Source organism: Leopardus geoffroyi, chromosome B2 (genome assembly GCF_018350155.1).
Source record: "Leopardus geoffroyi isolate Oge1 chromosome B2, O.geoffroyi_Oge1_pat1.0, whole genome shotgun sequence".
Lineage (NCBI taxonomy): Eukaryota > Metazoa > Chordata > Mammalia > Carnivora > Felidae > Leopardus > Leopardus geoffroyi.
In genome coordinates, this window is record NC_059332.1 from 74,866,471 (window position 1) to 74,890,094 (window position 23,624).

Sequence of the window (23,624 nt, forward strand, 5' to 3'; positions counted from 1 at the left end):
CAAAGCAGGCTCCAGGCTCTGAGCTGTCAGCACAGAGCCCGACGTGGGGCCCGAACTCATGAACCATGAGATCATGACCTGAGCCAAAGTGGGACACTTAACCAACTGAGCCACCCAGGTGCTCCTGAGGGATTTTTATATGTTAAAGTAGGCTTACAGGATCCTCGAGGTTGGGTTAATGTTAAGCTAAGATTCTCTTTTGCCCCTAGCAAAGCAAAGGCAACTGAGCTCCTAGAGGGAAGTCACACTGCCTGTTTCATGGATTTGTCAATGGGCTGTAGGCAATAAGGGGATTTAATGTTTCTTTGGCTTAGTTTCCCACATCACCATGGCAAGCACCCTTTCCTTTGTTCTTGGGTAGCCAGGAGTGTTCAAGGAATATCACACATATTCTACCTGGGGGAAAGGGTCTCCCAGCCTGTATTTTGCCCTCAGCTTGCCCCATTCTCCCTCATCATATGTGCATATGAATTAATATTTTGTAGTTAATGTGCTTCTCCTTACCCCCATTTATTTCTATGTTTTTAAACAGTTCTGGATTATTTCCTCTTCTTGCAAATGCTGCCATGTCTGTGAAACCAACATTGCTAAGTTTGTATGAGATATATTACCTGCCTTTGGGTAAAACACTGAAGCCTGGTCTACAAGGATTGCTAACTGGTATTCTGCCTGGCTTAGAAGAAGGATCGGAGTACTACGAGAGGTGAAATGGTGCTACTGTTGTTGCTACTAAGTGATCAAAGGCCTGGATTTGTCACCAAGTATCCTTGGATCGATAATGTTTTAACATCACAAAAATTAATTATTCTAGACCCTTGAATATATGACGTGAAGATTTCTGTAGCAAAAAATAATTATTGTAATATATCTAGTTTGTGTATTGCACTGAAAATATAGCTAAGAGCACAGACTTGGGAGATAGATGACTGGGTTCAAATCCTAGCTAAAAAGAAAGCTTTTTTAACATGTCTGAAGTTTTTTATGTTTCCTCATCTATAAAACACACATAACACTTATTTCATTCTGTTATTATAATAATGAAATCAATCCAGTTCCTAGCACATGTAAGTCGCTCAAAAAATTGTGACCCATAATTTAAAATAATACAGTATATAAGAATTTAAATTAATAAAAGAATGGGAAATTGAACCATGTGCCAACAGTTTTTAAATTCTTAGTGATGGAAGAGAGCCTAACACCAAGTACAGTGATGTTTTACTGGCTGTTGACATGATGCTCTTGATATTTTAATTTTTCAAAGAAAATGAATTAATGCATCTTGGAGCCTATTATTTCTTCGGAAGTTTATAGTTGTAGACAGCACATGATGGTGTTAACTATCTTTAATAGCTTGTTACTGATATTCTCACCAAAAAGGAAATTATGAGTTGAGGTAGCAAACATAAAAAAGGCCAAACTTAATTTTATGAGTACACTTAATGACTTAAATTTAATTTATTCTAGCGCACTCACCAGTTATTCTATTTTATGGTGGTTTATATGTTTCTGTAATATAGTCAGACTCTAACCCTGAAAATACTAGATTACGCTCCTGAGCTACTTTGAGAAAATATAATTTTGGTCCTCAAAATTTATCATTTTCTTTTGTTAACTTTTTTACTTACTTGCTTACAGTTTTAGAAACATATGTTTTATTTCATTTAGTGTATAAGTCCATTTTATTTTAAATTTTAAATTGTTGTATTCTAAGGGAAGCACTTAAGTTTGCTACTTGCAATTAAAAATATAACAGTGAATAATGATTTTTAGGACTATAGTCTGTGTTTTGTCTTGTTAATGTGTTTTAGTCAGTTTGAGCTGCTGTAACAAAATTCCACAGATTGGGTAGCTAATGAACAGCAAATTTATTTGTCCGAGTTCTAAAGACTAGAAGTCATTATCTGAGTACCGGCATGGTCATATTCTGGTGAGGGCCCTCTCCCTGGTTCGTAGCTGGTGTCCTCACATAGTGGAAGGGCCTACAGAGTTCTGTGGGATTTCTTTCATAAGAACTCATGACTTACGCATCTCCCGAAGGCTCCACTTCTCCTGATGCCATCATTTTGGGAGGATAGGGTTTTAATATGACCTTTTGAGGAGACATTCAGACCATAGCATTATGTTTTAGTAGCTTTTCAACACAAAGTATAATAAAGGGATTGATAAATGTGTTCTTTTAATCTATAGATATATTAAGGCCAGAAGGGAGTACAGTGTTAGGTTAAGTCACAGAGCAAGTAAACAGTAGAACACATCATCAGATTCTTTTGATTCTGACTCTACTACAGTGTAATAAGTTTTTATGTATTACATTATTCTATATTTGAAACTAATCATAAGTAATTTTTGAATGCAGTCCTTAATAAAGCAATAATATATCTTTGATTTTGTTATAGGTATAATTCATTAAAGTTTTGTAAATTATAAGATGTGAGGGCGATCTGGCTGTGATATCTGTCACCCCATTGATTTGATCGCCAGGGTTGATTTAGCTGACCTGGTTCGCTAAGCAGGTGTCTCCCTCTTCCCTCACCACTCCATGTGTGCCCCTCCCAAAGCTGTGTGCTTTGTTGAAAGGGATGACCTTCCCTGATAGAGGAGTACTGTTCTTTGGTCAAGGATATATGAGTAGCTACATTCCCCTGCTAGAATCCCCAAGACACTCTCAAAGTTATTGTGAGTTGCATAATATGATTTCAAAGAAAAGGAAACATTTGGAAAGTGTCCTTTAAGAATTTCATAGAAATCCAAGAGAAAATATTTTCTGCTACAGGATTACTGTTAACTAAAATGTATATGGTGGTCTGGGATGCCTGCGTGGCTCAGTCTGAGCATCTGACTCTTGATTTCGGCTCAGGTCATGATCCCACCCAGGGTCATGGGATTGAGCACCATGTCAGGCTCTGTACTAAGCATGGAGCCTGCTTAAGATTCTCTCTTTCTCTCTCTCAAATAAGATAAAATGAAATAAAATTAAATTAAAAATAAATACAAATCAAACATAAATAAAAATTAAAAATAAATATGAATGTATATGGTGTTTAACAACCCACTAATGTAGATAGGACTTGGGGTGTTCTTTTTGTTGTCATTGTCTTCATTTTACAGATCAGGAAACTGAGGAAAGATTAACTGATTTCTCCAACTTACAGCTAGTAAATGGGGGAGCCAGGACTTAAATCCAGTCCTCTAAAGTATGTGCTTCTCCCAGTCTATCACATTTGTCTCCAGGGCACAGCATGTAAACTATACTGTGAATGCTTTCATACATTCCAGAAAAGAAGAATTTATTTTTAACATTGTGAAACTAAATGCTTCTCTCTTTTTTTTAATGTTTATTTCTGGGAGAAAGGGAGAGAACACAAGTTGGGGAGGAGCAGAGAGAGAGAGAGAGGGAGAGAAAGAATCCCAAGCAGCTCTGCACTATCAGCGCAAAGCCCGGCATGGGACTGGATCTCACAAACCATGAGATCATGACCTGAGCCGAAGTCAAGAGTTCGATGCTTAACCAGCTGAGCCACCCAGGTGCCCCCTAAATGCTTCTCTTCTTAAGCCACTCTGTTTTGTACCTCAGAACAAACACTTTGCTGGAGAAGGTTGCTGCTGCAGTGGACCAGTCTGCGTTCTATAGTGCCCTCTGGGGGAGTCTTCTCACCAGTCCTGCCGTGCGTTTACCAGGAATCACATACGTTCTCGCCCATTTGAACAGAAAGCTTTCCATGGAAGATCAACTTTATATAATTGGCAGTGATATTGAGCTAATGGTAGGTCTATATGTGGTTGCTCATTTAACATACTTCTCAAGAGCCAGGCACACTATTACAGACAGATATTGAGAATCGTGCCACAAAGTTCCTATTTCACGGAGCTTACACTTTTCATCAAGGAAACTTAAAGACAAAATTAGTCACTAATTATTCTTTTTAAAATCTTCAAAAATTTCTTTTCATGGAAAAAGAATTGTAGGTTATATGTTATCTCCATCTGTTATTCAAGCAAATAAATGGTCCTTATTACCATCTTGCTAACTGATCAGACCACTGTTAATATAGCCACATTAATTATACCCAAGCGAACCTTCTCTTCAATCATAGCTTTCATTATGGGAAAGATGGGTTTTAGATTCTGTATGGGAATTTTGCAAGAAGATCTCTAGTACCAAAGTAGATGGTAAAAAATTGTACCAAAAAAATCACATTGATTAAACTTTTTAATTTCTAGATGAAGAACAAAAGGAAACCTTTTATCTCTGTAGTGCTATCTCTGAAAACTAGCAAGGAGTAAACAACAAACCCTCAAAGGCACTTTGAAAAGTTTTTTTAAAAATTGTGATTAACCATCCCATACTTTTCTCCCATCTGATTATGAAATGACTGAGATTTTTATGCAGATTTTGGTTACATTTATTAAACTGTAATAAACATACACTGAAAATAACATCTTGTGTGTACAGTTGTATGAATTTTGACAAATGCCTACAGTCAGGTAATCAATACACTAATCAAGATAAAGAACATTTATATCACCCCACAAAGTTCTTCTGTGCCCCTTTGTGGTTACTTCTCTTACCCTGTGTTCCCAGGCCCTTGCAAACACTGGTCTGGTTTCTGTTTCTATAGTTGTGCTTTTTCTAGAACATTACATAGATGGAATCATACAATATCAGCCATTAAGTCTGGTTTCTTTCACTTTGTATAACATTTGAGATTCATCCATGTGTTCGTATATATCAGTAGTTAGTTCCTTTACATTGCTGTGTAGTATTGTATGAATGTACCACAATTTGTTTATTCATTCACCAGTTAACATTTGTTTCTGGTTTGGGCAGTAATGAATAAAGCTGCTATAAACAGTTGCGTACAGTTGTTTGTGTAGAAATATGTTTTTATTTCCTGGGAAAGTATTTAGGAATAGGATTCCTAAATGGTTCATATTGTAAAGGTACGTTAACTTTTTTAAATAACAGCTTTATTAAGATATAATTCCTAGATTCCTCATGTAGTTATTTTTTTAATAGAATTTAGGTTGAATTCTTTTATGAATGAATTTTATAAAATGACTATACCATTTTGATGCAGATTTTTTTTTTTTTTTAATTTTTTTTTTCAACGTTTATTTATTTTTGGGACAGAGAGAGACAGAGTATGAACGGGGGAGGGGCAGAGAGAGAGGGAGACACAGAATCGGAAACAGGCTCCAGGCTCTGAGCCATCAGCCCAGAGCCTGACGCGGGGCTCGAACTCACGGACCGCGAGATCGTGACCTGGCTGAAGTCGGACGCTTAACCGACTGCGCCACCCAGGCGCCCCTTGATGCAGATTTTTAAATGTATTGTTAACATTTGCTTTTAATGAGTTAATGGAAATTTTAAACAAGTCACTTTATTTCTTTAAAAAATAAATGTCATAATTGAAAAACTATTTGTAACATATCACAGCCAAAGGACTAACTTCATTGTTATTCAAGGAGCTGCTATAAATAAATAAGCAACTGTTAACAATCAAGTGGAAAAATGGATTTGAACAGATAATTTACCTAATAGAAATACAAATAAACATATGAAAAGATGCTCTATTACTTACAATAGAAATAAAAATTTACACCAGGATACCAATGGTCATACATCAGATTGGCAAAAATTGAAAAAAAAAAAAAAAAGGCATGAGTAAACATGAAAAAACGGAAATTGTCACACATAGCTGGTGAGAATATAAATATACATAACCTTAACGGGAAGCATTCTATTCACGTTGCAAATGCATATCCCCAAGACCCAGAGATTCTACTTTAAGGGATTTATCCTATAATGTACATCTGTATATTATATATTGCAGCATTATTTACAATAGTAAATATTTACCAACAGTACTAGTGTCTATTATTAGGAGCCTATTAAAAAATTAGGATTCATCTATGAAATAGAGTATGTCTTTGACCATGAAAAAATAATGAAGCTCTTTATGTAGTGTTAAGAAAAGATCTCCAAAATATATTGTTAAAAGAGAAAAGCAAAGTTTGGGATATATGCATGTGTGTTTTTATTTACTTACATTTCAGAAAACAGTCACCAATAATACTGGTTGCAGTGTAGAAAAGAAGTCGGTTGGGAGATAGATATGGGAGAGAACTTTTTGCTGTATACTCTTTTGTGTGCCTTAATTTTTTTTAAGCCCTCATAATATATTTACCTATTTATTCAAAATAATATAAATACATTTAATTAGTGATAAGAAACTGAGAAGCAAACTTTTAGTTATTGGAAAAAATGAACCATTCCATTTGCACAGTAAATATTTCCCAGTGTAACAGACAAGAGATGTTAAAGGCTCTTTTATTTCAGGTAGAAGCAGTAAGTACTTCCGTGCAGGACTCAAGTGTACTTGTACAGAGAAGCACACTGGACCTCATACTCTTCTGTTTTCCCTTCCACATGAGTCAGGTAACAACATTAATAATGATATTAACATAAGGAATTCTTTGGAAAATCCTAGATTCCTCATGTAGTTATTTTTTTAGTAGAATTTAGGTTGAATTCTTTTATAAATTTGTAAGTATAATACATAAAAAGCAAATTCCTTTTTCAAGGAGTGGAATTTTGGGGAATTTGGGGGAAAAAAGGGTTTATTGATTTGGATAAGAACATGGAAATTGAAATTTTAAAATTTCATACCTTTTAAAAAAGTTGTAACCTATGAAAAACAAAAGATAATCATTGCTAACTCTGAGTGAGGCAGGTCTCTGAGACCTAGGTTCACCTAGCTGTTATCTCTGTCATGATGTTACCTTTTCTTGGTTTGGCGATTTGGTGATGTATGTTAGAACGTTAGCAGTGTTGGCTGTTGGAAAGCCAAATATTCAGTCACTGTGACATTCTCTAGTACTTTTATTACAAATGAGAGCAGTTAACAAATCATGAGTGAAGTGTTTCACTGGTAGAACTTAATTGAATCAATGTTCTCATTTTTAAAGAAATGGTCTAAATTCTTTGGAGCTCTAAACTTTGAAAAGTTATGAGCACCAATATGTGAACATTCAGAATGGTACAACAAAAGTAATAACGATATGAAGAATTTCTACCTTGGAAAACTTTATTTCTAAAAAGTCATTAGCAGAAAAGACTATTGTTTGGGAGTTTTGTCAGAGCTGTGGTTAGTAGATAAACTGGTGGATTTTCATGATGATTTATCATACTCAGCTTTTTCTTTATTACTTTATTCAGTTTGAAATTGAGTTGTTAATAATTGGAGAATTTTATACTTCATTGCCTATATTGCCCCTAATTGGGAGACAAACTATACTCAGTTTCAATTTTTTTAAATGTTCCGTCCTTAAACCAGAAGCCTTTATTCTGTCTCTGACTTTTCACAGAAACACCTGCTGGGACATCAGTGTAGTCTGAACTTACCAGTATAGGGGTGGGCATACAGCTCACAAGGTAATAATGAGTTTGATTTGAATATGCTAAAATAACATCTATGGCTCAAAAGCTTAAAATGTCTATTATCTGGATCTTTATTGAAAAAAAAATGTATTGACCTTTACTCTTAAACCTTCCCCGTCTTTCTTCCCTTCCAGGCATTCAACATTTTTTACTCCTTCAGTGTACGATAGGTGACTCAATAAAATGTGAGGGATTAAGTCATGGTAGACTTAAACTGGGAAGAACTTAATTTGTAATCTCATTAGACCAGTGTTTCTCAACCTTTTGTTTAGCTGAGTTTCCTTCAGTACTTTCTTACTCTACCACCTCTGTATCCCTCCTGGCCAAGAAGATTTTCTCAAGCCTTCCCTTCTATAATTTGTATTATAAAAACAATAGCTACGTTTAAAGTTTTTTTTAAGTACGTACCCTACCCAGAGCCAATATTTTCCACCTATTACCATGCCACGTTTTTGATTATCTGAGAGTATGGGTGAAGTTGTCATCTTTGTTCTCCATTTTCCTCTTTCCATATCTTGTATATAATTTTAAGCAAATACTGATTGTAATTGTAACTTAACAGAGCCTTTATTACCTTGTCCCATAAGTGATTACTGTTAAGAGCTTCAGCAGTTGACAGGTTATTAGACTGTTTTTACTTATTTCATGGAAGTTGACCCTAATCTCTAACATTTATACCTTTAAGTGAGAATTGTTTTCCATATTAGAAATATGTGGTGATGTCAACAGTAAGCAAGAAGTGACTTCCAGGGCGCTTCGGTGGCTCAGTTGGTTGAGTGTCCAACTCTTGGTTTGAGCTCCAGTCATGATCTCACAGTTCCTGAGATCGAGCCCCATATCGAGCTCTGTGCTGTCAGTGCAGAGCCCGCTTGGGATTCTGTCTGTCTGTCTGTCTGTCTCTCTCTCTCTCTCTCTCTCTGTCCTCTGTCTCCCTGCCTCCAGCCCTGCACATATGCATGCTTTCTCTCTTTCAAATAAATAAATTAAAAAAAAAAAAAGAAGAAAAAGTAGTGACTTCTTTCTTAAGAATAGTTTTTTTTCTCAAAATAAGATTGGGAGACATTAGTACTTTGCAAGATTTTGTAGCAGTACCTGTAATCTTCATATCTGATGTTAGATAGATCAGCAGTTCTCAAATGCTTTGGTTTTAGGACCCTGTTTTACTCTCTAAAAATACTGAGGATCCTAAAAAAAAAAATCTTTTGTTTATGGAGGTTAGATTTATCTATATCATACTAGAAATTAAAACTGACAGATTTTTAAATATTTACTAATTTACTTAAAAGCTAACAGTAACAGAGTTATCATGTTAGTATAGATAACGTTTTATGAAAGTAGCTCTTCCAACACATTGAAATAATTAGTGAATAGAGTAGAAATTTTCCACAGATTTCTTTAATGTATGCTCTAGTATGGAACAAAATGCTCATATCTGCTTTTGCATCCAATTTGTTGTGATTTTTTTCTTTCATTTGAAGTATATGAAAAATATCTGATCTCACACTGATACGTAATTGGAATAGAGAGGAGTGTTTCAGCAGTCTTTTTGTTGTTGTTAAAACAGCATATTCTTCTTTGATACTACACCATAACTCAATAAGTAGTGGTTTTTTTAAATGTTTATATATTTTGAGAGAGAGAGTGCGTACACATGAGTGGGAGAGGTAGAGAAAATCCCAAGGAGGCTCTGTGCTGTCAGTGTGGGGCCCAACATGGGACTTGAACCCATGAAACCATGAGAGATCATGACCTGAGCTGAAATCAAGTTTCAGATGCTTAATCAACAGAGCCACCCAAGCACCTTTCAATAAGCTGCAGTTTTTAAAAAATTAGTTGCGGTATGGAACCTGAAACCATATCAATAAACTTTTCATGTTCTGTTTCATGAAAACCTGCTGGTCTTTCTTACCCTTGAATGGATGTTTTACCCAAATATGCTTTTGTAACATCATGGTTGGTTATTTGGAAAATGTTAGTTGCCGAATTATGCAGATCTTTCAAAGGTTAACACAGTAACAACTATCACATTTCTTACTATCTCCACTGATCTCATCAGTAAATTTTTTTAGGTATTGTGAAGCTTTCAGGCCAATTTAATTCAATTCAGTACATACAGTTTCAAGCCAAATAACAGATTTTATTGGGGTGCCTGGTGGGATCAGTCAGTCGAGCATGTGAGTCTTGACCTCAGTGGCAGGGCAGGGTGGGGTGGGGGAGGCAGGAATGAAGTTTGAGCACCAAGTTGGGTGTAGAGACTACTAAAAAATAAAATCTTTAGGGTGCCTGGGTGGCTGAGTCAGTTAAGCATCCACCTCTTGATTTCAGCTCAGATCATGATTTCATGGTCGTGAAATCAAACCCTATTTTGGGTTCTGTGCTGAGAGTGGAGCCTGCTTAAGATTCTCTCTCTTTCCTGCTGCTCCCCTGCTCCTGTCCTCTCTCTGTAAGAAAATAAAACAAAAAATCTTAAAAATTCAGATTTTCTCTTAGAAGCTCTAAATTTATTATTTGTAATGATGAATATGAATTGTTTTTGTTGCAGTGACACTTTATTTTTGAGAAAATATGTGCCAAGTGTTCAAGCCTGGTAATCATAGTTTGTATCAATCACTCTTTCAGGCAAAAGTGATATTTGATGAAAAAAAAAAGCCGATAGTACAGCTCACAATGCAAACAGTCACACTAGTGGTTTTCCTCAAGACATTCATCATATTTTTTTTTTTTTTTTTTTTTTTTGAGAGAGAGAGCGTGAGTGGGGGGGGGACAGAGAGGGAGACACAAAATCTGAAGCAGGCTCCAGGCACCGAGCTGTCAGCACAGAGCCTGACAAAGGGCTCAAACTCAGGGACCACGAGATCGTGACCTGAACCAAAGTCAGACACTCAACCAACTGAGCCACCCATGTGCCCCTAGACATCCATCATATATACTTCAGTATATGTCAGAAGTGTTTTGTGTATACTCCCCATTTCATTACACAGGACGTGTGTTAAAAGACGTGTGTTCAGGGACTAATATTTAATAAAACAAACTTCTGCTTCATCAACAACATTCTTGAGCGAAACTGTTTTTTTTTTTCTTTGTTTTTAATTTTATTAGAAGTATATGGCAGTAAAGAATACCATGACCACAAGTACGGTAGATGCCACTGCTGTACTGCTTCTTTTCATGCTAAGATGCTGGTAGTTTTACTCAGTATTGCATAATCAGAGCAAATGCCCACACATCTAAAAAGGCAGATAACATTTTGGAATTGTCATGAATATAGTTTTTATCTCATGGACCCCCTGAAAGAGTCTTAGAGATCCTCAGGAGTTCAGGGACCACACTTTGCGAATTGCTTAGATTAATAAAGACCTCTGTGTTCAGATGAGTGACCATAATTTTTTGGCTATTGATCTGTGTTCTGTAACATCTCAGTTATTTCTCGAAGATTCCTTTAAAACACGTAAGCTGCTTAATACTGTCAAGAAGCATGGCGTAGTAAAAAGTTGACAAGTCTATGATAAAGAAGTCAATTCTCAAAAATAAAGTTAATTTTTTTTGTAAAGTCCATTCTCTGTCTAGGTGAGGCAATAACCAGACATTTGAATTTGGCTAAGTACTTAGGCTCTTTTTATTCTAGAGTGATTGTTAGACTAATTGATTTCCACGTTACCTTCTAATGCTCAGGGTCCAAGATTCTCTTTTAAAGTGATTATCTAGAAATAGTCTTAAAATTAATAGCAATTTAACTAGCTGCCTTCCTGTTATCTTTTAACTTCACCTCTTTTAGTGAAAACCAGATCTTCTTTAGTATATTTTTTAAATATCTAATTAAGACTATTAGGAAGGATGCAAAGAAAAATTATTTTCTCTTTAGAAGATCTTGAGTAACATGAAGAAAAAAGATTTGTTAAAGCTGGATATGGGTACAAAAAGCATTCATTATATTGTTTTTTATATTTTTCTGTATGTTTGAAGTACTACAAGATAAAAATTTTTAAGAGATCAGGAAATGAAAGGCTTGAAATTGATGAAGATCATGAACATCTAAAGTAATTACCACCAGTTGACACAGCTATGAATGTAAAAGACTAAAGACATGATTTTCTTGAGTTGGTTCCATCTTACTCCATTTTTTGTTTTGTGTCAGAGCTTGCTAATTCTGGATAGGATAACGAATTTTAAAATGGAGATTAAAATAATTGAGGTATAGTTTCACGTATGCAACTAAGAATTGTTCCCTAATCTGTAAAATGGCAATAATCATTCCTGTGTTTGAAGAGTCAGATGAGTCTTCTATGAAACTACCTCATAAGCCCTAAAGTTCTGAGCGTATTGCAAGGTGGTATGTTTTTTAAAGAGGAAAAAAAGAATGTGTTTTTGTATGTGATGAAATACAACTACATCTTTAACTTTTTCAGGCCACTCGACCAGATATGATCAGGATCTTGTCAGCAGCTCTTCATGTAGTACTGAGGAGGGATATGTCCCTGAACCGAAGACTTTATGCATGGCTTCTGGGTAGGTGTTTGATGTGTATGGTCTTAGCTTGGGAAAGATACGGGGAAATTTGCCATACATAAGTATTATCAAGTTTCATGTGTGTCCTAAATGAAGAAATTAACAGTTTGCTTAAACAGACAATAAAAATGTAAGTAGCATTAATTGTGTATTATATGAAGAAATTTCAAAGTCTTCTTAACATTAGAGGCTATTTTAACCCATTCCTGTTTCCTTTGACAAGATTTTTTTCCTCCTATAAATTGAGGCTGTTATACTGTGAGTATGTAGACAAAGAAGGATAAATAAATAATCAAAATAATAACATAATTTCCAAAACTTTGAAGTCATCAAAGGAATCAGAACTATTACTGCTGACCCACACATGGTACCTTAACAGTCTCGCACTCAAGCAGTAAGTGCTTTGTTTTTCCATACTTTGAGTGTTTGGCCTGTCCACAACTCCTTACTGCTTAGAGTGAAAAGATAAAATATAACTTATCTTGGATTTTCTGAGTCTTCAGTTATTTCACTGTTTGTTAGATTGAAAAGAAAAATATTGGATAATGCTGGAAGAATACTATGATACTCGCTTATGTATTGAATTGGTTTCCCTTTATTAAACTATCTAAAATGATCTCTCTTGCTGACATTGATTGGGCTACTAATTGGTAAGTGTTTGGTGTTGTTTTTGAGATATTTGGTGTTTTGGTATTTAATGAACAACAGTTTTGAGAATTCCAGTATAATTTATTTTGCCATTTGTTTCCATGGAGGTTTTGATAACAACGGTGCTATCATAGGACCCAGAAGCACAAGACACAGTAATCCTGAAGAACATGCTACTTACTATTTCACTACCTTTTCAAAAGAATTGTTGGTCCAGGTAATGAATGCTTTCATTTTATTTTTTGGTTACTCCCTGATCACTAGAGTTAACAAGTGTAAGACAAGGTCCTGCCTTAATTGAATTAATTCATCACTGAAGGGTGGAGACAAGACTCACAAACTTCCTAATGATTATAACAAGCAAATGATTACAATACAATGAGTAAGTAATCTTCAGATAGACTCATTTCTGTGTCAGTCCAGAGATTGCTTAATTTGTTCTCATGACTTTATTAATACATAGTTACAGCTTCTTACCTGTCTGCCCTGTGAATTGGAGCTCTTCCAAAAATGGGCTAGGACCTCTGTTGTATCCTCTGAAGCCTTGGGAAAATTTGGGTTGCATGAGGAATCTAAATGTGGTAAAACTGCTATTGTAATGGAAAAGTTAAAATGAGCCATACTTTTATATTATTTTTACTTTATATTCAAGATAACTCAAAAGAGATTTGTTGGTATCTGAAGCATTTTTAAATGAGTGAAGTTATAAGAATATAGTTTTGAACTACCAATGGGAAGACAATTGTATAATAGCAGATGCTGTCATGATACTGTGCCATAGTTTGGAGCATCGATGATGATGTTAAATAGAAACACTTTTTTCTTTTAGGCAAAAATTCAAATAACCATGAATTTATTTTTCTAGATTTTCTTTAACTTTTCCACTTTTTTTCTAGAGCAAATGTAAGCACTCTTTTTTTCTCTCAAGATGGATAAATAAAACCTTTTTTTCCCCCTTAGCAGAGGAAAAAAGCTAACTTCAGTGAAAGAGTTTCAGAAAAGCAATAGATGTAAATCTCCATTACATATGGTCGTATTTAAATTTTTTTCTTAAGAAAAAAGTCTTTGAATCTGTTTATTTAAATGGTAATGTACTTTTTCTTTTTTAAAGGCAATGGTGGGCATCTTACAAGTGAATGGATTTGGAGAAGAGAGCACTTTAATGCAGGATCTAAAACCTTTTCGTATTTTAATCAGTTTACTTGACAAACCTGAGCTAGGTAATGTATACTGTCATAGGACATAAGATCACATGTGGTTGTTTTGTACTGTCTCATAATAAAAATAAAAGTCATTATGTAGAAAAATTGCTATATTTTGAGGTGGACTTCAAATACAGGTTCTCAACAATTTCTTACCTAAAATTTACTCCAGAACATTAAGAAGATACGTATGTATACATCCAACACATATGTTCTCATATTTTACCCTATACTATATATGTAGTAGATAAGTCATTTTAAAGATAATGTCTGAGCTCTTCCTAATCCTGATTAAGTTACTGAAACATTTGTGATCTCTCATGACTGTCCTAGTTCACAAAACTCAAGGACTTGAGCAAAAATATTTGGGTTCTATCCCTCAGCTTGATTCCCTACATCCCCTTTGTTTTGTGTGTTTTCCCTTTCTTCATTGTGTATTTCTTTTATAGTAGATTTATTGGGAAGTTAGTTATGGCACCTGAGACAGAAATTAAGAAAAAACAAAAGTAACGGTGCCTGGGTTGCTCAGTTGGTTAAGTGTCCAACTTCAGTTCAGGTCATGATCTCACAGCTTGTGAATTAGAGCCCTATGTCAGGCTTTGTGCTGACAGCTCAGAGCCTGGAGCCTGCTTCAGATTCTGTCTTCATCTTTCTGCCCCTCCTCTGCTCACTCTCTGTCTCTGTCTCCATCTCTCCTTCTCAGATATAAAAGATAAAACAAAACAAAAAGAAACCCAAAAGTAGCAAATATATATGTCTTCTCACCAACTCTTAAAATAAAAATGAAAAATTTTAAATATAAAAATAACTTGAGTTGTATCAATGGCTTTGAGAATGTGTTTTAGCTATTGTATAATAATAAATAAAGCTCTTCATAATTATTTTAAAGAGATGAGTATCAGCAAAGTTTGGCTTTGTGGGTTTTTGTGTCATTTAAAAAAACAATAGTAGTAATATAGATAGTATTTCTTGAATCCTCATTATATTCTGGGAACTACGCTACCCACCTTGTAAATATTTTTTCCTAACCCTTGTAACAGCCCTGTAAGTCAGCTGTTAACTGTCAAACAGTTAACAGCTGTTAACTGTCAAACACACTTCCTTTGTTCTGTAATTTTTATTATGTCAACCTATAGTTAAATAACCATTTATTCGGATCAAAATGTGAAGCTCAGTTTAGCATCCAGAAAAATATTTTTCAAATACTTGTTTTAAAGTATCGTTTGATCAGGCTAATTTGTAAATAATCATGATTTGTCAGTGCTCATTAATTATTGTCTTTAATATGTATATTAATTTTAGGACCTGTAATTCTGGAAGATGTCCTAATTGAAGTATTTAGAACATTATATTCCCAATGCAAAGCAGAATTGGATCTTCAATTGGAACCACCCTTCAGCAAGGATCATGCTCAGTTAAGCAGGTGGATTACCAAAAAATTAAGCATGATATAAAGATGTCCTCATTCATCATAGGAAATTTGTGTTCTGAATGATAAATTTGATTTAAAATATTACCATATTTTGGTAATATGAACTCTCATTACTAACTGCACTGATTTTTTAGGCATTTACAGCCTGACTATATAGTAGAACCAGCACCAGGGTTGGTTCTAACCAGTTAATGTGAAAATACAGATTTCAGGGAATTTATTCACACTGTTCAAACTCACGAGAGATTAATTGCCACATGTCAGTTAATAATGGAAGTTATACCTTCTTGCGAACTAGGCCTGGTGGTTTGCATGGGGTTGTGCCTCTTGGTTACTCGACACTCTCAGGAGACCAAATCATAATTCAGAAAAAGACTTAAATGTAGAGTTAAACGAATCAAAGGGCACCAAGTGCTCCTTAAACAATTTCTTTTCAAGTTATCATTATTTCTTCTTTCAGTTTTATATATATCTTTTTTTTTTTTTTTTTTTTTTAATGCCTGGGACAAGTCCTGTAATATTAGTATATCCTCTTCTCTAAGTCAGTGGTAGATTCATTCATGTCAACAAGGTCTTACTTTTTTATTTCTTGTCTACTTTTAGCAGCTTACGTGTCTTCCAGTCTCATCTAACATGACAAAGTCACAAGACTACAGTTTCTTTTACGTAATCTGCGTTCCATTTGTCTCTCCTTGGTGAAGCTTTGGATATAACGTGCGCTTTCCTAAAACACAGTTTTGTATATTTTAATGCAGTTAAAATTTTAACATTTTAACACAGTTTTTGATTTCTATTAAGTATCCGTGGAATCTTTATTTGAGAAGTTAATATTGACTATCCTGGTACTCGATTTCATTCTGTACTCTGCCTGATAATTTATATTGCCCCATCGAATATTCAGTTAGTCATTTGTGCTATGACATGCTAGCTGTATTGATAGTACCACAATATATATAAAAACAACTGTTTTCATTATTAGGAGGGGTGGCAGGAGATAGTAGGTAGGTGGGTTTTTAATAGGCCAGAGGGCTCCCACTAGAAATAAGGTATTATTCCTGATGGAGTTTCAGTAATAATGGCAATTTACAGTATTATTTTGTTGTTTTTCAGCTAAGAGCAATAATTTGATTGAAACTCACCAAAATAAACTTAACCTTTCTTAAGCAAATTCTGAATAGCACAGGAAAGCAGACAAAATTCTTTCAAAATCAAGGCTGTCAAAATCAAATCACTACTTGGCTTACATGTGCCGGGGAAACAAAAGAATGTAATGCCAGGTTAACAGGCATTCAAAATTCAAAAATAACTTGGTGTTCTTTTGCTGAAGCAGAGCTATTTTTTTCTCATGGAAGGCTGATTTCTGATCATGATCATACATTTGAGTTATGATAACCTGAATTTGGAAAATACACATAAAGTCATAGAGTGGCAGTAGATAAAAATGATTTGTTGCAGTTTTCTCGCTAGCAAGTGTTCTAGCAACTACCTGGGAATATATAAGTAACATTTGCACTCAAATATAATTTTGAAAAAATAAATGTTAACAATTCTTAATTTTGGTTTGTTTCTTTTTCCTTTTTAGTAAATTAAGGGAAAATAAGAAAACAGCAGAGCTGATTAAAACTGCCAACCTTCTCTTTAATTCCTTTGAGCCTTATTATATGTGGGATTACGTTGCACGTTGGTTTGAAGAATGTTGTAGGTATGTAAAACTGTTTCATTCATTTTATTTTAATAGCATCCAAAGCCAAACTTTTTTTTTAACTTCCTGAGTCTAATGAAAAGAATATTCTTTTATGTATTTTACTACTTCTGACAACTATTAATTATTTAGTAGCCATAATCTGACTATGTCATGTCACTCTAGAATATAGAATCCCTGATCATATAAGCTTAGAATTGAAAAGGAGTTTAGAAAACGAGTTATTTAGTCACCAGCATAGATGAAAGATTTTCCCTCTTCAATCTATAGTAATCCAATTTTTCTTTGTTGTAGAGAAAATACCAAATTTGTGGCTTCTGATTCAGCACACTTCACCAAAATGGTTCCCACTTTTAATAACAAAAACTTCCTTGGTCATTCTTGTGTTTTTTTAAAATCATAGAACCAGCCCATATTGTCACTGGTGAGTGATAAAGACCCTCTACCTCTTACGACATAAAGATTGAAAACCCTAAAATACTGGTGAACCTGAGTAGAATCTCTGTATTCTACACCAGATCCTCTCAGAACCGGATAAACCCCTCAAGCCTTGGGAGCATATAGTCAGAAAGTAAGCAGGGCGCCTGGGTGGCTCAGTTGGTTGAGCGTCTAACTTCAGCTCAGGTCATGATCTCACAGTTCATGAGTTCGAACCCTGCATCGGCTTCTGTGCTGACAGCTGAGCGCCTGGAGCCTGCTTTGGATTCTGTGTCTTCCTCTCTCTCTGCCCTTCTCTGGCTCACACTCTGTTTTTTCTCTGTCTCTCAAAAATAAATAAATGTTTAAAAAAAATTTAACAGAATGGGACAAGATATTTGCAAATGACATATCAGATAAAGGGTTAGTATCCAAAATCTATAAAGAACTTACCAGACTCAGCCCCCAAAAAACAAATAATCCACTAGAGAAATAGGCAAAAGACATGAATAGACACTTCTCCAAGGACATGTGAAAAATGAAAAAATTCTCAACATCACTCAACATCACTCATCATCAGGGAAATACAAATCAAAACCACCATGAGATACCACCTTACACCTGTCAGAATGGCTAATATTGGGGCGCCTGGGTGGCTCGGTCGGTTGAGCGTCCGACTTCGGCTCAGGTCATGATCTCGCGGTCCGTGAGTTTGAGCCCCGCGTCGGGCTCTGTGCTGACAGCTCAGAGCCTGGAGCCTCTTTCAGATTCTGTGTCTCCCTCTCTCTGACCCTCCCCTGTTCATGCTCTGTCTCTCTCTGTCTCAAAAATAAATAAACGTTAAAAAAAAAAAAAATTAAAAAAAAAAAAAAGAATGGCTAATATTAACTCAGGCAACAGATGTTGGTGAGGATGCAGTGAAAGAGGATCTCTTCTGCACTGTTGGTGGGAATGCAGGCTGGTGCAGCCACTCTGGAAAACAGTATGGAGGTTCCTCAAAAAACTAAAAACAGAACTACCCTACCACCTGGCAATTTCACTACTAGGCATTTATCCACAGGTACAGGTGTGCTGTTTCGAAGGGACACATGCACCCCTATGTTTACAGCAGCACTATCAACAATAGCCAAAGTATGGAAAGAGCCCAAATGTCCATCGATGGATGAATGGATAAAGAAGATGTGGTATATATATACAATGGAGTATTCCTCAGCAATCAAAAAGAATGAAATCTTGTCATTTGCAATGACGTGGATGGAACTGGAGGGTATTATGCTAAGTGAAATTAGTCAGAGAAAAACAAAAATCCTATGACTTCACTCATATGAGGACTTTAAGAGACAAAACAGATGAAAATAAGGGAAGGGAAACAAAAATAATACAAAAACAGAAGGGGACAAAACAAAAGACTCATAAATATGGAGAACAAACTGAGGGTTACTAGAGGGGTTGTAGGAGGGGGGATGGGCTAAATGGGTAAGGGGCATTAAGGAATCTACTCCTGAAATCATTGTTTCACTATATGCTAACTAATTTGGATGTAAATTTTAAAAAATATAAAAAGAAAATTAAAAATTTTTTAAAAAGTAAGGATATATGATCTCAGATTTAGAAGTCTTAAAAATATAAAACATTAATCCCTTTAATGATTTAGAAAATTGTTTGCTTACTTATTCAATAGATAATGAGCACCTAGGTATATAGACAGTCCCTGTCTTCAAAGACCTTCTAGCGGGAACAAGTAAAACACGGACATATTATTTCTAGTATTAAAGTTACAGATACCTTCATAGATTACAATGTGGTAGGGTGTTGAGGAATTACGAACGTGTTTTTGTTACATAGCCCTGACCTGAGTTTCCACCTTCATTCACACTCATTCACCCTTCTTTACCCATCTGTACTATTCCCTGAACACATATTGACTGAGCCTTTAGTCATGCTGCTGAGCCTTCACTTGTGCTATTTCTTTGAAAATATTCTTCCCCCTAGCCCATCTGGGAGGTCCTATAGAGAGGTGACCCCACCTTTCTGAAGCGTTCCATGACTCCTTCAAATCTCCCATCAGAATCAGTTCATCCTACACTGTTACACTTATTTGTGTGTATGCTTATATTTCTTGCTGGTTAGGGACTCTGGCATATTCTTTGTCTTTAGAGCGTAGGGCAACGTACGATCGTATAGAACTAATATTTAAAGTGAATGTTGGAGGAATGATCTTTACAACTTAGATCAGAAGAGGCTTCCTAGAGGAGGTAACATTTGATCTCAAACCTTGAAGGATAGATGCATTCTGGATTTGGGACACTGGGGTTGAGGGAGGACAGCACATCAGGAGTAAAAGTTGGTATAAAGAGACCCTGAGGTTATAAGTCAAATCACAAATCCACTTTAACTAGGAGATATTATGTGTAGAGGGAGCAGTGGGAAATAAGTCCAAAAAAGATCCACCCAGAACACTTGGAAGTGCAGGATGGGAGTTCCAGGGAGAGTGTAAGCCGAGGAATCTTGCTTTGGAAAATTTTCACTTAGAGGTACAGTAGTGTCCTGTGGGAAAGGAATGTTCACAGGAACATCACTGTGTATGCCCCAGTGTTGACTCTCATTAAAAAAGAAACTGAGGTATGTATGATATGAATATTCATATCACCTAATAGTATACTTAATTAAGTGAATTTTGTCCTTTTAGGAGGACACTGCATGCCAGACTTCAGATTGGGCCTGGAGATAGTAGTGAGTCATCTGAGTTACAGCTGACCAATTTCTGCTTACTGGTGGATTTTTTGTTGGATATAGTTTCTTTGGTAAGACGACCTTGGTAAAAAAAAGTATTGAGGAATATAATAACATAGTTCAGATATTTTAATGTTGGAGACCTCATCCTTAAATAAATTTCATCTTTAAAGTTAAATTGATTACTTTTCCTTTTGGCATAGCTTTTTTTTTTCCTTAAACTTTTCCAAATGTTTTTCCTCAGACATATATAATACATACATAAGCTTTATGTAATATGTGGAATATACTTCATAATTGCTTGTTATTGTAGTCTTAAATGTTTAGTGTATAGTGATCTAATACTGCATTTATGCTCACTGAAGACTGTTGGAAACCTTTTCTCCTTTTCTCTCCTCAAATCTTTGCTTTCTCATTTTGAAGCCTACTAGAAGTATGAGGGTGTTGTGTCAGGTATGACATTCAGCCTATTTTGTCTTTAACTGGTTGCATTCACATTTTTTGTATTATTATTTTGGTAAATTAGATAAAACTGGGATTATTTTATAATATATACCATGAGGTACATAAATTGAGAATTTGGGAAGAGAAATTTTGTAAATCAGTAATAAAATGACCATACCATATTAATTAAGTGCATGATACCTATATAATATTACAGATGAGTAAAATTATTTGTGTTGTATAGATTAAAAATAAATAGGGTTATACATCATATAAATTTTTATCATTTTGCTTTCATCTTCAGGAGACTTATATTGAAATCCAGACTGAACACTTGCCCCAGTTGCTCCTCAGGATGATTTCTGCCCTGACAAGCCATCTCCAGACATTACACTTGTCTGAACTCACAGATTCACTCAGGCTCTGCTCAAAGATCCTTAGCAAGGTGCAACCTCCACTCTTGTCTGCCAGCACTGGAGGTGTGTTGCAGTTTTCAAGTGGGCAGAACAACTCAGTCAAAGAATGGGAAGACAAAAAGGTAATGTTTGCTATTATTTTTGTTACTAGACCAATTACATTTCTTCAGAGCAGAATAGTTTATACATACTCATTTAAATATTAGTGAATGATGGGGCGCCAGGGTGGCTCAGTCTGTTAAGCGCCCAACGCTTGGTTTCGGCTCAGGTCATGATCACATCGTTCGTGACTTTGAGCCCTACATCGGACTCTGTGCTAACAACATGGAGCCTGCCTGGTATTCTCCCTCTCCCCCTCTCTCTGCCCCTCCTCTGCACTCTCTGTCTCTCAAAATAAAATTTAAAAAAAATTTTTTTTTAAATATTAGTGAATATTTTCTAGACCTAAATGTTGTGGCAGTAGACAGTCTTGTAGGCTTTTGGCAATTTTAATGGTCTTTATCAGCTCTCCACTGGAAATATAATGCAAGTAGCATATGTAATTTTTAATTTTCCAGGAGCCACATTAAGAAATAGAAACAGGTGAAAATATTTTAATTATATTTTATTTAGCCCAATATAGCTAATAATTTTAACCCTATAACCAACACAAAATTGATGTAATATTTAAAAGATGAGATATTTTACATTCTTTTTTGTACTAAGTCTTCAAAATTCCAGTGTGTATTTTATACTTAACAGCATTGAAAATTAAAATTTTTATCAGAAATACTTGATGTATATTTTTTATAAAGTTAATATTTGAAAAATTAGATTTACATATCCAAATTGTCCTAAACATATTTAAAAGTTTTATCATAACTAAATTAGGTATTACTTTCTGGATTTCAATTTAAATTAATTGAAAAAATTTAGTTCATCTGTTCAGATCAGCCATAATACAAGAGCTCAGTAGCCACATGTGACTAGTAGCTACCATACTGGACAGCAGGTTTATAATCTAAACTTTAGTGGTCCTTTTCATATATACACTAATTTGATGTACTCTTCTTGAAATCCAGAATCTTTTTTACTCTCCTCAGTCTTCCAGATTTTTAATGCTTTATGATGTTGAATAAAATTACAGTAATTTTAATGTCTGGCCAAGTAGCATACTTAAAATACCTGTGATACATTTATGGAAAAAAACACCTATATAATTCCATTGAATTTAGCCATTGTGGTACTATGTTAAAACAAGGATTTAAAATTTTCTAGTATTTTGAGTTCATTACCTAACTCCTGGGTTTGTATTGTTGCCCTTACTTTTTTTTTCTAGTTGCTTTTTTTTTCCCCTCCAGCCAGGCAAAATGTTTTATCATCAGGATAGTCTAATGCAACCTTTCCCATCAAGTATTAACCCTAAAACGTTTTTGTTGGACTTTTTAAATATTTTGCTCTTCATGTATGAAATGAATGTGACTGACCCATGATCAATTTAAATATATCCCAGGATTATCAGGCATAAACTAAAACCAATCTCTTACTTTCCTTCCTATCTGCTTGTTATTTATATGTGATATATATTGATTCTGTTGTAGGAAAATTCATTTTGTTCTGCTAGTTTTCTTTAATATATACTTCTAGGATCTTCGAAATTAAAATAGTTACTAATTGCTTTTTTGTTGTTGTTGAGTGAAATTCATTCAAGTAAAGGAGGACCTTAGCATTCTCTTGATAGCATATTCAAATATGTGAATATTAACTATGTCGAAAACAAGTGGAGGCACTTATTGATGGTTACAGGTTAGGGTAAATAGGAATATCCATTCATATTAAATAAAGGACAAATAATATACTTTTGTTTTTGTTTTGTTTTGAGAGAGAGAGAGAGAGAGAGAGAGAGAGAGGGCACAAGTGAGCAAGGGGCACAGAGGGGGAGAGAAGCAGAGCTCACCCAGGGCTCGTACTTTTTTTTTTTTTTTTTTTTTAACGTAATAGTATGTTAACCTGGGAGTATGCTTTTCCCTCTCTCTTTGGTTCTCTTCTATATTTTCGGGCCATATATGTTCTTTCCTATTTTTTACGGAAGTACAATGGTTATTATCTTCACTGAAGTGTCTAAAATTTATCATATTTGAAAGCTGAGGGTATTTTCTTTATTTCTTTTTATTTAAAGTGTAAGTGAAACAATAATTCATTAAAAATGAATCTATTTTTGTCTCCGTGCACTTAGTACATTTTTTTTTAATTTTTTTAACGTTTTAATTTTTTTTAATTTTTTTAATTTTTTAAATTTTTTTAACTTTTTTTAACGTTTATTTATTTATTTTTGAGACAGAGACAGAGCATGAACAGGGGAGGGGCAGAGAGAGAGGGAGACACAGAATCTGAAACAGGCTCCAGGCTCTGAGCTGTCAGCACAGAGCCCGACGTGGGGCTCGAACTCACGTACCGTGAGATCATGACCTGAGTCGAAGTCCGACGCTTAACTGACCGAGCCACCCAGGCGCCCCGAATACACTTTTGTAAGATCAGTGTGTTGGATCTCTGTACCCCTATGTCCAAAATATGTCATGTCTTTCTCTCTTCAGAAAGACATTTTACTATAAAATAATCTGAAACACAGTTATATGATATAGACCATGCAACTAAATATTATAAATGTATATAAGTTTAACTGAATTTGTAGCTTAAATTCTAT

At 35.0% G+C, this 23,624-nt stretch overlaps 1 protein-coding gene across 8 annotated transcripts in view; it reads left to right on the top strand.

Moving 5' to 3' along the window:
- Positions 1-23,624, top strand: part of DOP1A (DOP1 leucine zipper like protein A) — a 109,078-nt gene that overhangs the window by 41,557 nt on the left and 43,897 nt on the right. For 4 of the 8 annotated variants that reach the window (XM_045498886.1, XM_045498889.1, XM_045498892.1 and 1 more), the window contains 11 exons: positions 533-703; positions 3,575-3,764; positions 6,341-6,439; positions 11,848-11,947; positions 12,703-12,812; positions 13,707-13,815; positions 15,100-15,220; positions 16,812-16,931; positions 20,038-20,152; positions 20,505-20,534; positions 20,830-21,063. In XM_045498886.1, the coding sequence (XP_045354842.1) occupies positions 533-703; positions 3,575-3,764; positions 6,341-6,439; positions 11,848-11,947; positions 12,703-12,812; positions 13,707-13,815; positions 15,100-15,220; positions 16,812-16,931; positions 20,038-20,152; positions 20,505-20,534; positions 20,830-21,063 (1,399 nt within the window). The remainder of the gene's footprint in view (positions 1-532; positions 704-3,574; positions 3,765-6,340; positions 6,440-11,847; positions 11,948-12,702; positions 12,813-13,706; positions 13,816-15,099; positions 15,221-16,811; positions 16,932-20,037; positions 20,153-20,504; positions 20,535-20,829; positions 21,064-23,624) is intronic. The other 4 variants (XM_045498887.1, XM_045498890.1, XM_045498888.1 and 1 more) reach the window with 2 other exon arrangements.